The sequence below is a fragment of the Corvus cornix genome, chromosome 22, assembly GCF_000738735.6.
Source record: "Corvus cornix cornix isolate S_Up_H32 chromosome 22, ASM73873v5, whole genome shotgun sequence".
Classification (NCBI taxonomy): domain Eukaryota; kingdom Metazoa; phylum Chordata; class Aves; order Passeriformes; family Corvidae; genus Corvus; species Corvus cornix.
In genome coordinates this window covers 4,213,551-4,227,083 of record NC_046351.1, presented here as the reverse complement: position 1 = coordinate 4,227,083, position 13,533 = coordinate 4,213,551, and the positions used below count along the sequence as shown (strand labels likewise).

The 13,533-nt window shown below is 43.8% G+C and overlaps 1 protein-coding gene across 1 annotated transcript; it reads left to right on the top strand.

Annotated features, from left to right (window-relative positions):
* Positions 1-9,527: 9,527 nt before the first annotated feature.
* On the top strand, positions 9,528-13,049 carry GKN2 (gastrokine 2). The gene is made up of 6 exons (XM_010390723.4): positions 9,528-9,774; positions 10,304-10,357; positions 10,848-10,979; positions 11,476-11,586; positions 12,337-12,490; positions 12,788-13,049. The coding sequence occupies exons 1-6, from the start codon at positions 9,763-9,765 to the stop codon at positions 12,877-12,879; spliced, it is 555 nt and encodes a 184-aa protein (XP_010389025.3). The 5' UTR covers positions 9,528-9,762; the 3' UTR covers positions 12,880-13,049.
* Positions 13,050-13,533: the final 484 nt, after the last annotated feature.

The window sequence follows — 13,533 nt, the reverse complement described above, 5'->3', positions numbered from 1 at the left end:
CTTTTCCATTTCTCGTGCTCTGGCATTACAGGGAAGGGGTTGATCCACTAGTGCAGTGCTCCAGTTGTGCAAAAGCGTTGACAATGATGGACATGGATTAGGCTTCCTGCTTTCTGAATCATGTACAGGCAAGCTGTGAAAAGATCCTTACCTCCTCAGCTCCTTTGGGGAACAGGGGCTGAGCTGCTCATTCTGGAGGAGCAAAATGTCCCCAGAGAAAGCCTTTGTGCTCTAGAGAGGCAGAAGCACTTCTGAGGGATAAAGGAATGGGTTTGGATCAAAGTTTCAGTTTATAAGGAAGAAAAGCATGCATACTTACAGGGAGATTCATCCTGACTGCAGAGCTGACGCTCCTGCAGGTAGAAAGAGCAATGTGAACCTCCCACCTTTTATATGTTTTCAGAATTCTCAGTGGAAGGACTGAATGTTGCAATAAAATTATTTTGCCATTTGTATCCCTGTCACTTGTCCCTGAAAATTATTTCCTGCTGTAACTACTTGATAAATAAGGGGATTGTACTTTTGAACATTTTGACCTGCTGGAGTCTGATAGTTATCAGATAGGAATCCATTTGCAGTGAAAAATTAAATATGTTTCTAGTATTTTTCTGACATGTGCTATTTACTTTTGAAAATTCACATCAAACTTAAGACCGGAGATATCCTAGGGCTTAAAGAAGAACATAAAAAGCTTTGCATTTGACAAAATAAGGAAAAGCCTTTTTACCTTCCAAAATGCCCTGTATGTTATCAGGTTACCATAGCACCCACTAAAATACAGTGGTGAGGGCTGAGGTATCTGTGCCTCCATGGACTTGGCAGAGCAGCCCTGAGACATTTTCACATTTCCAGTTTTATTCATTTATAACTGTTGACAGACTTTTCCTCCTAAGTGCATGAAGTTATAGCAGTTTTGCAAGCAGCTGGACCTTGCAGACGGTATTTTGCTCTCCTGTTGGAATTCTGGCTTTAAGCGGGACCGTATTGCAGCAGGCATTGTCCCTTGCCAGGAGCAGCTGTGCCCTGCTGTGCCCTGCATGGAGGCCAGGGAGGCTCTGGTTGGAGTGGACAGCGGCTGTCCCTGTTTGTTTGCGAGGCTGCCGGGCTCTTGTGCTGTGCGTGACCGCGGGGCTGCGAGATCTGCACCACAGGCTCTGCTCAGGTCACATCCCAGCTGCCTGGGGGCGCGTGGGATCATCATCTGTGACAGGGCTCCACAGCCCCCAGACAGACATTCCCAGTGCCTCCCAATAGGATCAGGGAAGAGGGCTGTGCCTGTGTGGTCTCAGGGAAAATGCAGTGTCAAGTTGGAAAAGGAGAGGAGAGTCTCTCCAGAAACCCCAGGCAAGTCAGATGGGAACTTTTGTTTAAATACTGCAACCCTACGGTTGCTCATCTTTGGAGGCACTAAAAATTTCTTGGGTGCAGTTTTGCTTTTGGTTTTCATGTCAGTTGACCCTTAGAGTCCCCAAAAGGCTTTTCCTGAAGAGAGCAGGCTGCTATGTCCTTTCCTTAGAGTAACCCTGGGGTGTTCCTGAGTGGGTAAAGTGTCTCTTAGAGTAACTCCTTTCAAACAGCAAGGAAAGGGCCCCTGAGCGAGGAGGGAAGATGAAGATGTGGTGTTTTCCAGACAGAGCGAGTTACTGAAGTTTTAGATGAAGAAAGTAGGCTCAGAGTTTTTTTGCTTTACTTTTAGCATAACACCTGTTTTCAACCCCAGATTTCATTTAATACACTTATTCTATTATTTGCGATTCCATTTCTGGGCTGGTCAGAGAAATAGTGCATCTGTCTATTTACAATTGGCTGTATTGCATGGCAGTATTTATCTTTAAAACAAAACATTTCACATTGCATCACATTACTAAGTTTTTCTATGTTAATTAGAAGTCAAAATAAAAATCAGTTGTACTGATCTCGTGTTATCTTAACTATGGGTAACGTAGTAGGTATAGCACCATTTTCTTCTAGTATTGATGAATAATTGCTCAAGGCAGCATGTGAAGTCTCCCTGGGAAATTGTACTGGAAAAGGTTTAAATGCCAAAATTGGGATTTTGCAAGAACATTAGTTTTGTGACTTGTCTTTGGAATTGCTTCTGCTTTTTCAAAGGGTTTGTAAAAACACAGCACAGACCAATATAGGTTGATGATAAATTTTACTCAGACTCAACAGCTTCCAGATAGAGCAGAAAAAAGATAAATGATTGAAAATATGATCAAGAGAAGATTACCGAGGGGAAAAATCTTACTTATGGATACACAGTTCTATGAATTTTCTTCTGCAAACTTTATCAGGAATAACCACAGTAATAAACAGGCAGTTAATTAATCATAAATTTCAATCATGAAATATCTCGCTCTAAGAAGTTTGATCCTGATAAGAAGTTTGATCCTCTTAAAAAGTTTGATCCTGAAAGAAAAGGAAAAACTGATTAGATTTGGACTGAGAAGAAAATAAAAATGCAGCTGAAACGCTTCCAACTAGTTGCCTAAAATTCCAGGCTTATGCCAAGAGCTAGAGCCCAGAACCTTCCTGAGAGTGGCTGGGCTCCAGGTCATTGTACAGAAGAGTGACAGATCTGCTGCGTTTCCTTACATGTGTATACACTGAAGTATAGAAAGTCATAGAAAACCACAGGATTTCAGTAAGTTATATGCTCAAATTTGCTTGAAACTTTTTTTGTAATCCTGTTAAACTGTCGAATTTTGGAACACAGAGGCTGTCAGTAGCAGACTCACCAGGAGCTGGATAAGCGAGGTAGGAGGGAATTCCTCTGCACAGGGCTTGGATGCGTTTTCCATATGGGCTCAAGCTTTGGAGTCTGTTCCTCGAGATAATGAAGCGATTCTCTCTGGGTGGCAATTGGTAAGGCCCAAGTCCCTGAGCATCAAAGAAACAAACGCAGAAAACAGCATTTAGGAAAACCAAAACTGGAGTTCAGAACTCGTACACACTTCTTTGGAAACGGGGAAGGGGTTATTCCTGGGCAGTGCAACTTTAGAAGGAACTTTTACAGGGACTCAGCCCTGCTGAGAAGGTTCTCTTCAGTTCTTGGAGCCTTTTCTCCTGTGTGTGTAGGAACAAGTGCTTTTCACTGACAGTCAGCTTTTGCCCCACTTTCAACCACCATCCTACCTTGTCTCCTTGAGGTGGTGTAGGAAAGCGTTTGCCAAACCAAAATCTCTTGCTGGTTGTAGCAATGATGCAGGTGTTCTTTGAGAACACCTTGGTGCAACGTAGCCCTATTAAAATTAAACAAAGAACCCTTTTTGTTGCAAACAGTACACAAGGGAAGAGAAGTGGTTGCTGGAGAGAGGCACTGGTTAAAAGAAAGGCTTTCTACAGTGCAAATAGTCATAGGGAAAGAAAAATATTGTCCTTTCAATTATATTGTTTAGGTAAATGTGTCATGGAGGCTGATGAGAGACCTTGTAATGCCACGTGTATGATGTGTTCTCCTGCTGAGGGCAGGTGAAGGAATTTGCTGCTGAAAAGCTCAGCGCAGCACACAGGACACCAGAAACAGTCCCGAGGCTGAAGGAGCGCGTTTTCAAGCATCTCCTCTAAAATATGATGCAGTTTTGTTGCTGCTTTGGTGGTTTTTAGAAAACTTGTGTCCCTTTTGCCGTTTTGCTTGTGCCATGGTGGCAGTTACTTACAGTCCTGAAGTCCCAGATGGTTTTCCAGGCCTCAGACCCCTCCTTTGGGTTGGTGCTGACCCTGGTGTCAGAGTGGTTTGAGTTTTCACTGGGCTGCCCATTGAAGTTTTTCTCCATGTTCTGATTTTTGGAAAAGATAAAAAGAGGTAAGGATTTAGCTTCCTGGATTCCCAGTAGTGTTTCACTCAATAAAGCATTAGCTCTAGTAGCCATGTTTTGGGAAATTATTGCTCTTGGAGATCAGATTAAAGGGGAGAAAATTTCTTGGCTCAGAATGAAGACTGGGAAGCCTTTACTTTTTAAGTAATCAAAATAATCCCTTCCTGTTCTTTCCCCAGCAGGATCTTGCTGGTGCCAGATTACTTACAGTATTCTACTGTATTTTGTGGTCAGATCGATCACGTTAATATTTGTTTCTCTCCACATCATTATTTTCAGTGTTTATGCTCATCTCAGGACAGACTTTCCTGATTCCATGTATGGTAACTGTCTTTTTCCCTTGATACATCAAGCATGGAAATAATTTCTTCATTATCATAGAAAAATTAAAAAGAAGTTTTCTTCTAAATATCAAACTTAAAAATGCAGCTTCACTTCCAGAAATAGATTTCTCAGAGGTGAGAGCTAAAGCCAGTAGTTCTTGTGGCAGCAGTGAGTAGCTGTGTGTAGCTCTATACTTACGTGGTTGGCAAGAGCAGGAGCCAGGAAAACTCCAAGAAGAGAAGCAATCACAATCTGAAATGAACATTTGAAATTCAAAACACTTGAACATCTTGCATCAAATTATTTGCTGTCTTAAAATAATTTTGACTTCCCATTTACTTTGTGTAGAGGCTCAGCACTTTCTGCAGTGGGGTCCAGCTGAAGAGGATTTAAATATGCGGGAGAATTATTTGTTGATGAGTTTAGAGAACACATGCATAGAAATGGCTCTTAGCCCCAGCAGTGCACCTTGCTCAGGCAAGAAGGTCGTTGAAACACAGTGGGTTCTAAAACTTGCCCAGCCCCAATTCAGTAACTCCTTGGAAAAAGGTACTCTGAAGTATTTGCTTTCAAGAGTGAGCTTTTTACGCCGAGCTTTTGATTTCAGACATGGAGCAGGTCTGAGAAATGTCCATGTACACCTGTTGTGAGGAGTTAGAACATGGGTGCACGGTCCAGCTCTGTACTTGGAACACAGCAGCAAAGGAACCTCAGCATCCTCATAGTGATCTCATCCTCTGAACACAGGACTAGGAGTCTAAGGGGCGGCACAAGCACTTCTGTTCAGAAAATTGGAACACCAAACATTTGTTACCCCTTTACAGAGCTTCAGCAGCTCATGAGCTTGCTGTTGCTCATGTTTGTCCGAACTACCGGTGATACCTTTTGGAGAGATTTCCAATTGTTATGATGAAAAATTCTTTTGGGATAGCTATTGTGAACAATTATTCTTTTGAATCCCTTGTACATTGAATCACTCCCAAATTTCACCTGCTGCAAAGGAGGATTTTTATGGAAAAGGTCCCAATCCAACTCAGAGTATTTGAAAGTAATGCCTGGGAATTTTTCCTGCACCAGTTTCAGGCTGCTGTAAATATCCCGGTGTCACCATCCTGCAGCTGAGTCTCTCATGTCTCACGGTTCTCCTACGCTCTCAGCAAACAGCTGAGCCCTAACTTTATGTGACTGCTGAGACTGCTGATTTGCCTCTGAGTCGTGAAGGAGAGCATATTGTCCTGTGGACGCCTCCCGTGTGTGTGCCGCCCCTGGAACAGAGCACTTCTCTCTTTCCCGTTTGAGTAGGCATGTGGAGTTCCATCCCTGCCAAAAGGGAGATTCCACCCCTGCAGTCCCCACCCCTTTGGCATTTTCACTCTGTGAGCCCTACAGAAATCACTAAGAGTTCACTCAGTGCCAGGAAAAGCTCAAAACCGTTTAAAAGCTGCCCAGCCTTAAGAGTTTTGTGGGAAAGTGATAGGTGTACTTACAGGGAACTCCATTTGGATGGTAGGCCAGGCCAGCTCTGCTGGTAATTGATGTGTACTCTTACTTTTTATACATAATATCCCAAAGTTAAACCTGAAAATGGGTTTACCTTATTGCAGGTGCCCTGTGTTCACAGAAGCATGACGAGTTTCCTGGGGAAGTGCTCTGATAAGAGCAGGCTTTGATACCAGCCTGATTGAATTCATTGCATACAGGGAACTGAAAGAAAACTGGTCATGCTAAGCTCAATGTATTTAACAGTAACTTTCACATGGAACAAAATGATCACCAGAAGCAGAGCACAGATTGCCAGTAAACTTGTAGTGACACTTTGTGCCGATGTGGCAAAGGACTCAGCTTGAAGTCGTACCTATAACCAAAACCACTGTTCAGACCAAGGGAGGTGCTAATCTTGCTGTGTTAAAAATGTTCAGTGAGTCCCGGGAGATCACGAGGTTGGCTCTAAACCGTAGGAATTGCTGAGTTCTTCTGCTGACCTTCTTTTCCGAGCTCATTCAGCATCTGCTTTCTGGTTGTCAGACATGGCCCTGAGAATCTTCAGAATCTTCCCAGAGCTCCTTCAGGAGAGTAGCAGCTGATTATGGACTAAGGGCTGATTTGAGAAAGGGCCCATAAACTAGAGGTAGCAAAACATGTGTGAGGGAGGAGCAGTGACATGGGGCACTTTCTGTCACCTGCCACTTAGGAAGTCGATTTTAATCTTTCTCTGACTTTGACAGTGATACACAGAGCCATGGCCCAGGAGCCTGTGGTAATTTGGATTTGCTTTTTCCCTGTGCCTGTTCCAGGTTCCAGAAGCAGCACTCCCAGAGGAGCTCACTTGCCAACTCCCAAAGTGCTTTGTATTTGAGAGCAGTTCTGCCAGTCCCCGTGTGCTGACTGTGCCCTTGGCTGCAGTTCAGGGTGGGTTTGCACACTAAAGCTTCCTCTGCCTTGCCAGAACGGCGCGACGGGGACTCGGTGTCGCTCGGAGCTGATGTCTCTGAACACTCTTCTCCTGTGCCATCCACTGCTGAGGATCATTGCTGCAGCTGTTCCTGCAAAAGCCAGGGGATCTTGCTTTCTTTGGGAAGGGGGAGGCCCAGTTCTCACTTGTGCTGCTCAGGGCCACACTGTGTCCTTCTGCTCCTGCCTGGGGCCTTGCTGGGGGTGCCGAGGAGGTGCAGCAGTCTGCCAGCACTGTGAGCGGAGCACTCGGCTTTTCATCTGTTTCACATCCACTTCGTACTTTGCTCAAGGTGTCAAATACGGTGAATGAAAGTGATAAATTACCAAGGGGAAAGATTTACAGTTCTTCTAATGGGACTGATTTGTGGATGCCAAATGGAGACAGGTTACATCCTTAGCCTCCAAGATGCCAAATACACATGAAAGTCTTATGTTAGAAAATCCTCTTATAGCCTCTGGAAATTCCATTGATTGAGCCCTCCTCAAGAAAGGCAAGAGAAACCAAGCTGTACAATCCTCCTCCCTGCAGTGTCGTTAGCAATGAGTTGGAAAGCAGTTTTGTCCCTGTCTTGCACCAGTTAGAGCCAGCTTGGCCATTACAGAAATGCATCACCCTGGGAACCCTGAACCTCCACATCTTCCATCAGCTGCTGAGCGCTTGAGCAGTTTGTGTGGCGAACGGCCAGCTCAGGCACTTGACATTGAGCACAGCTTATGGAACTAGTGACAGCAGTAGAATAGCCAGGGAAAAGGGCAGGGAATGGGGCTTTGTCTGCATAAGACCCTGTTTTCTTTCCAGTACAAGTTTGTCTCTGTGTCCTCTTTAAAGCTCTGCTCAAGGCATTCTGTTTCCATAGCAAATTCTTGTAGCACTGTGCAGCAACCTCCCAAGGGTAAGAAACATTGCAGATTTCACCCTTGCCTCAAATTACTGTTTTGTTCTGTGCACACACATGTTCATGTGCTTTTCCTTGCTGTCTAGCAGGAGTAAACCCGATGAAATTATTTCTGGTTGCATCCTTGAAGCTGGAGCTTGAGGGGGTTTTTTAACTGTGGAATGTGATTCATTCTGCCCTTGAGCCACAGTTTTCTAGGCTATGTCACCCTGCCTTTATCTAGAGCATGGCATGGCCACCCAAGTGCAAGTGGGAGCATGGAGAGTTATGTTGGTTTTTAGGGGTGTTGCTTCACTCTTTACCTTTTCTCCCCACTACTTGCTGACTCCCTGATAAAGTAAATATTTATGAAAAGTATCTGGAGAAAAAACCCATGAGCCACCATGAGACTTTATTGTGATCATACAATCTCAACGTAACTTTATTGAATCCTTCTCCTTTACATGTTTAAATTTCTGTTTGTTAATCAGACTTGAACTGAAATGCTGCAATTTTACTTTTCACTTGATGCTCAGGGTTCTCCTGTTTACCTGGTTTTTAGTGGATGACAGTGTCAAATAATGGGTCAAATTCTTCTGCCAATTTTATAAGTTAAGAGTAGTTCTGTAGCTTAATGATGTTAATAATGCCTGAGCACATCAATGCTGAGGAAAGCTGAAGCTGCTGCTTCTTGCGTGTTCTTCAAACAAAATGAGTACATGAAGGTATAATCCCTGAGGAAAAGTCAAATTAAGCTTTCCCCTTAATGCATTTATAAACTATTAAAGCTTTTTTTTTAACTTCTGCTGCCTTAACCCTGTTATATTCCTGCTGTGAAATACTTACTTGACTGTCAAAATCTGCTCTGAGTATTTTTGACATATCTTTTGAGTATGAAAAAAGAATCTTTTGGGAAGAAGAGGGAGAGCCAGCTTTCAAGAGGAGTGCAACATCAACCTAATTAGTCTAACTGGGTTTAGCAGAATTTGAGATCTGTTTATGTGTTTTCTGGTATATTGCTTAGCAGCACAGCATTGTTTCACTTGAGATAACATTTTCTCATGTGGACTTAGGTGGCATAAAGCAAATGTGTGCAATTTCCTTTTTTTTCTTTTTCCATTGAGGCCTGTTTGCAGAGAGATATTTCTGTACAATCTCCTTCACCTTGTTTTTGATAAGAGAAATTACAGACATGTGTTTGCTATTAGTTTGAGTTCTTGTTTTATTTGGAGGGAACCAGCCTTGATTATGACCTTCTAGCAGAAAGCAGAGTGTGATTCATCCAGGTCCCAGCACTGGCTGGTGCAGAATAGCGGATGAGGAGGAGTCCAGGCAAGGTCGCAGTCACCAGAGAACACCAGAGAACATTCTCATGGCGATATCGTGGCCATTGGCATTTTCATAAAATGCAGAAATCAGCAGCAGCTTCAAAGGGGGAATCCCCATCCTGCTCCTTTTGTTTGTGACCTTGTGTGCACCACAGAGCCTCTGAGTTTTCATGTCACTCCTTTGTATGCTGAGGAGGCCAGAAGACCCCCAGGTTCCCTTGCGAAGCACAGCTGTCGTTCCCAGCCCTGACACTGATTTCAATGCACGTGCTCTATTCGTGGTGGATCAAAAATGAGCAGCACTTCTCTTTAAGGGTCCCTGCATATAGAATGGACTCGCGGAGTCCCACAATGGCTTGGGTCAGAAGGGGCCTTAAAGATCATCCAGTTCCAACCCCCTGCCATGGGCAGGGATGCCACTCGCTATCAGGTGGCTCAGGGCCCCATCCAATATATTCAATGAAAGAAATGGCTGAAGAATTGATCTGTTTGTTGGCTGGCATGGAGGCCACCATGATACAGGTGTTTCTTCCCAGCACTTCTCTGCAGACTATCACTCAGGCTGTTAGGGATTGTATTTCAGAAGACAAAATGTAGTTTGTGCAAATGAATAGCAGAGTTATTCCCAATGTCATTTAATTCTGGATAATATCCTGTTAAATATTTAAAAAAGTAGAACCAGCAAGACTAAAGTTTAAACCAGTGAATAATTGCCATTTGCAGAGTGATTGATTTACTGAGAGTTACTGAGTGCTTTAAATATATCTGGGTCAGGTTATCTGCGCTAACCCAAAATTCAGATAGGAGGCTTACGACATGTAGATATGGACTTGTTCGAGTCATGAAGGAAAGTTCTGTCATGTGTTTCCCACACCTCCAGCAAGATATAAAAGTTGAAGGTCTCCAGGATTTTCTTGCGTTCTTACCTTCTGCAGACTCTTGTTCTCATCTGAAAGAAAAATGAAGACATTTGTAAGTATCTCCATTTCTGTTGAACTTTTGATACTGTAAGCTCCTCACTTTTAAAAACAAGGAGATAGAGAAGAAGATGCTCAAGTAAGTGGTACAATACAGTGGTACAGTAATGATCGGTGTGTTGTTTCTTTGGGTGGTTCAGAGGGAAACTTGCATTTCTTGGGTCAGCGAAGTCAGTGGAAGCCTCATTTGAGCAAAGAATGCAGAATTGGTTCCAGAAGGGGGGCTTAGTTATGATCTAATAATTGCAGTTGTAGAGGCAAATCAAGAAGTAACGTGGCATCAAGGAGGGAATTCTGAGAACTGCAGAAATGTAAAGGTTAAGTTATGCTGCTTTTTCAGTTACAGGTAAACAGATAGCAGAAACTCTACAATGAGCAATTTTAGTTGTTTTCAACTAATATACATGCTAAGTGGGTAATTTTTCAAACTGGTGCTACAGCTCCTTCCCTCAGTTCATGGGCTGGGTTTTTTTATGGCACTGCCTGGTGTTTCTGATGACAGAGAAATCTGATTACTTTTACAGGCTGCAGTCCTCATTTGCCTGGGAATCTTTTGGGCTCAGACTTCTGCATTGGACGTAAGTAGAGTGATGAGCCTTGTCCTGCACATGAGCATTTAAAATGTGTTGGATCCCTGGCCAGGGGGAATAGAATAGGAAGAAAACCACAGAAAAAACTAAAACTAAGAAGTTGCTTATTGCCAAGTGTAGAGAAAGAGCTTTTGCCAGAGGTGACAGTCAAGCCAAAAGGTGGTTCTGTGCAGGTGCAAAGTAACAAGAAGTCAGGGGGACAGACGTCTCCTTAGGTCAATCAAACATCTGGAGACTGCTGCCGTCTCCTGCCAGTCCCTGCTGCCGCGCAGAATGACTGGGATGTCCCATACAGTTTTTCCTCAGCCTGCAGAAGGGCCTGTTTCATAACTGACCTCCACCTCAAGAGCCTCCTCAGAGAGCACCAGGGTTCTTCAGGGATTTAATATTTGCACAAAGCAGAAAGCACTGGGGGTTGTTGCACCTGCTAAAGATGGAAGCCAGGTGATGAACAATGATTTTGTGCTTTTTACCAAAGACCTTTGTGCTGCGAGATCCTGTCAGCAACTATGTCACTGGGACTATGACCATCCACAGCGAGGAGCACATCGTTGATGTCCATGTCCGCTCTGGCGTGTACTCCTCTGATACCATTTTTGACTACACACATGTGAGTAAATCCAAGAGTCTGCCTCGAATCAATCCCTGAGGAAGTTTTCAAAATCAGAAATTATTTTAGTGTATTGTCACCATATCTTGTCCCAGAACACTGCTGCTTTGAAGACTCCCAGCACCTTTCCTCCTCCTTGGCCATCTCCTTTTTTTCACCCATACAATGGGGCAGTTTAAAAGACTTGTAATGAAACCTGTGGTGGCAGTTCCTGGACGTGAGATCACTGACCTCAATGGGGCTGGAGGTGAGGATGGGCTGCCAGCACTCATGGGCAGCAGAAGTCTGTCAGAAATGATGCTTTCAGTCTTAGGGACAGGCACCAGGACAGGCTGGTTCCATTCCCCAAAGGAGACAAAGGAAATGCAGTCATTCCACAGCAGCAGCCTCTGCAGCCTCTGGTGTTCCTTCCAGATTGACCCAAAGAGTAGAGAGAATCAACTAATGTCAGCGTTAGCCATTTCTAATGATTTAACCTTCATTCTTTCCATCGCAGGGGTATATTGCCACCAGGTTGTTTTCACGAAATGCCTGCTTTATCATGAAAATAAAGAAGGAATACATCCCAGAGCTGCGAGAGATTGGACGTCTGGCTTTTGAAAGAGAGGTAACTTTGTGGGGAACCCTTGCTGCTGGCAAGGAAGGCTGGATGGGAGCAGTGTGGCGTGAGGGGGACTGTCCACTCTGCCCCTAAACCAGCTCAGGAATGACTTGTGCTATCTTAGGAATGATGGAGCTGACCTGACAAGATACAGCTTCAAGGGAATATCATGCAGAACATTCTTTTAAGATAATGAACCATCATGGTCCCCCTGCAGTTTAATAGGGGGTTGTCTTGAGCTGTACAATCCCCTGTCCTTGGAACTGATGTAATCTATTTTGAGGTGATCACAATTTAAGTTCAGGCAAACTTTCCTTTTATTCATTGTCCTGCTGATATTTCAACCTTGATATTGCTTAATTTTTTTTTTTTTTTTTCAGAACAGAATGTAGAGATCAATTTACTTTGACCAGATTTTGACTTCCCTATTCAGGCTGAGGTTTCAGGAGACTGGAAGTATTGTCTGGAGGTGGAGTTCTGGTCCATTAGCACATTTACAGCAAAACTTGCTGCCAATTAACATAACTTATTATCGCAGCGATGCAGCTCAGGTTTGCTCTGTTGGCATAAATATCTAGCAAATTTTGTTACTGAATAGATTGAGAATATGGGGTTTTAACGCATTAAGCTTCTTTATCCAATGCTTTTTGTGAGCCAAAGGAAGGTGATTTTAGGTTTGGGAACCTTCTCAAAGGGTGCCCCAGCAGACTGAAGCTACAGCTACATTTCTGATGGTGTCTAACCTTTTCTTTTCAGACCATGAAGGATGTCTACTCTCCGAATAATGTGTGGGCCCAGTTCCAAGATGGCAGTTCCTGGGTGGGGCATTTGAAAGACTGGGTTCTCTATGGCAAACACATTGAAAATCTCTGCACGGGGCTGCCTCTCTACAAGCTTGTAGCCACTGAAGGTAGGTTACAGATCAGGACATTAGGGCACCTTCCTCCCCTTTTAACCCAAGCCCTCGTGTTACCTTGGAGCTGCACAGACATTTCTTCCTGTTGAGCTACACCACAAAGGTTTTGCCCAATTTTGAGACAAACAGAAGCCTTGAATAGGGCCATAACTGGGGATGGAGATTTGTGTATTTTACATTTTTCCTAGCTGGATACAGGGATCTCATCTGGTGGGGAGATACTGATACTGGGATATATACTGATGTATATACTGATACTGATACTATCCTCATTTTCTTGGGATTTTTTAGCACCAGTGAATGTTGATAACTGTGCCAGTGCCGGAATTCCAAGCATTTTGGGCGTTAAAATCTGTGAACAACTCATTGCAGCTGGATCTTGACGTTCTTGTTGCTAGGAAATGCCTTGTTTCTTTGCATGATCAGTGATGTTATGTAACCATGTTCTCCAGCTGGAACAGAACTTGGATGCAAGGCTCAACCTGCCTATGCAAAGCTTTGATGCATAACAAGCCTATGATATACAAATAAATATAATGCTTTAATAAATAAATAGAATGCTTTGTCTGTTTCTTCCATCCAAAACCAGACCAAAATTACTGTGGGCCTTGTGAGCTGCCCTGCAGAAGAAACACATTTCCCTTTGGTCCATTCCTATGCTGAGGCTGCAGCATGGCCCAGACATTGGTTTGTGCTTCATAAAGTGAAGAAACAGAAACAGAACAGATTTTTCCAGTGGAGAACCTCACTTTGGCATCAGCATCCAGGTGCTGGCTCGCCTCATGTAGGATGGCTGGGGGAGGGAGCGAACAGGTGAATGGAGATAAAGGGAGGGAGCCTATCCACGTTTCCTACATCTGCAAAGAGCTTGAATTCTGCAAGCCCAGTGGAAATTTGCAGCATTTTGAATAAGTGCAGAGGGTCAGAGAGATTTTTGTTCTGGGCATTTTCCAAGCCTGGGTAGAGGACACTGTCCCAGCCCTAAAAAATTTGTACCTTGGAATAAAGTTTTCCTTTCACACAATGGCAGGGCACAA

Bases quoted from the DNA above. Each gene is read 5' to 3' on its own strand.
- GKN2 (XM_010390723.4), top strand. The intron at 10,358-10,847 runs GTAAGTAGAGTG...TTTTTACCAAAG, and splicing joins CTCAGACTTCTGCATTGGAC to ACCTTTGTGCTGCGAGATCC. The intron at 10,980-11,475 runs GTGAGTAAATCC...TTTCCATCGCAG, and splicing joins CCATTTTTGACTACACACAT to GGGTATATTGCCACCAGGTT.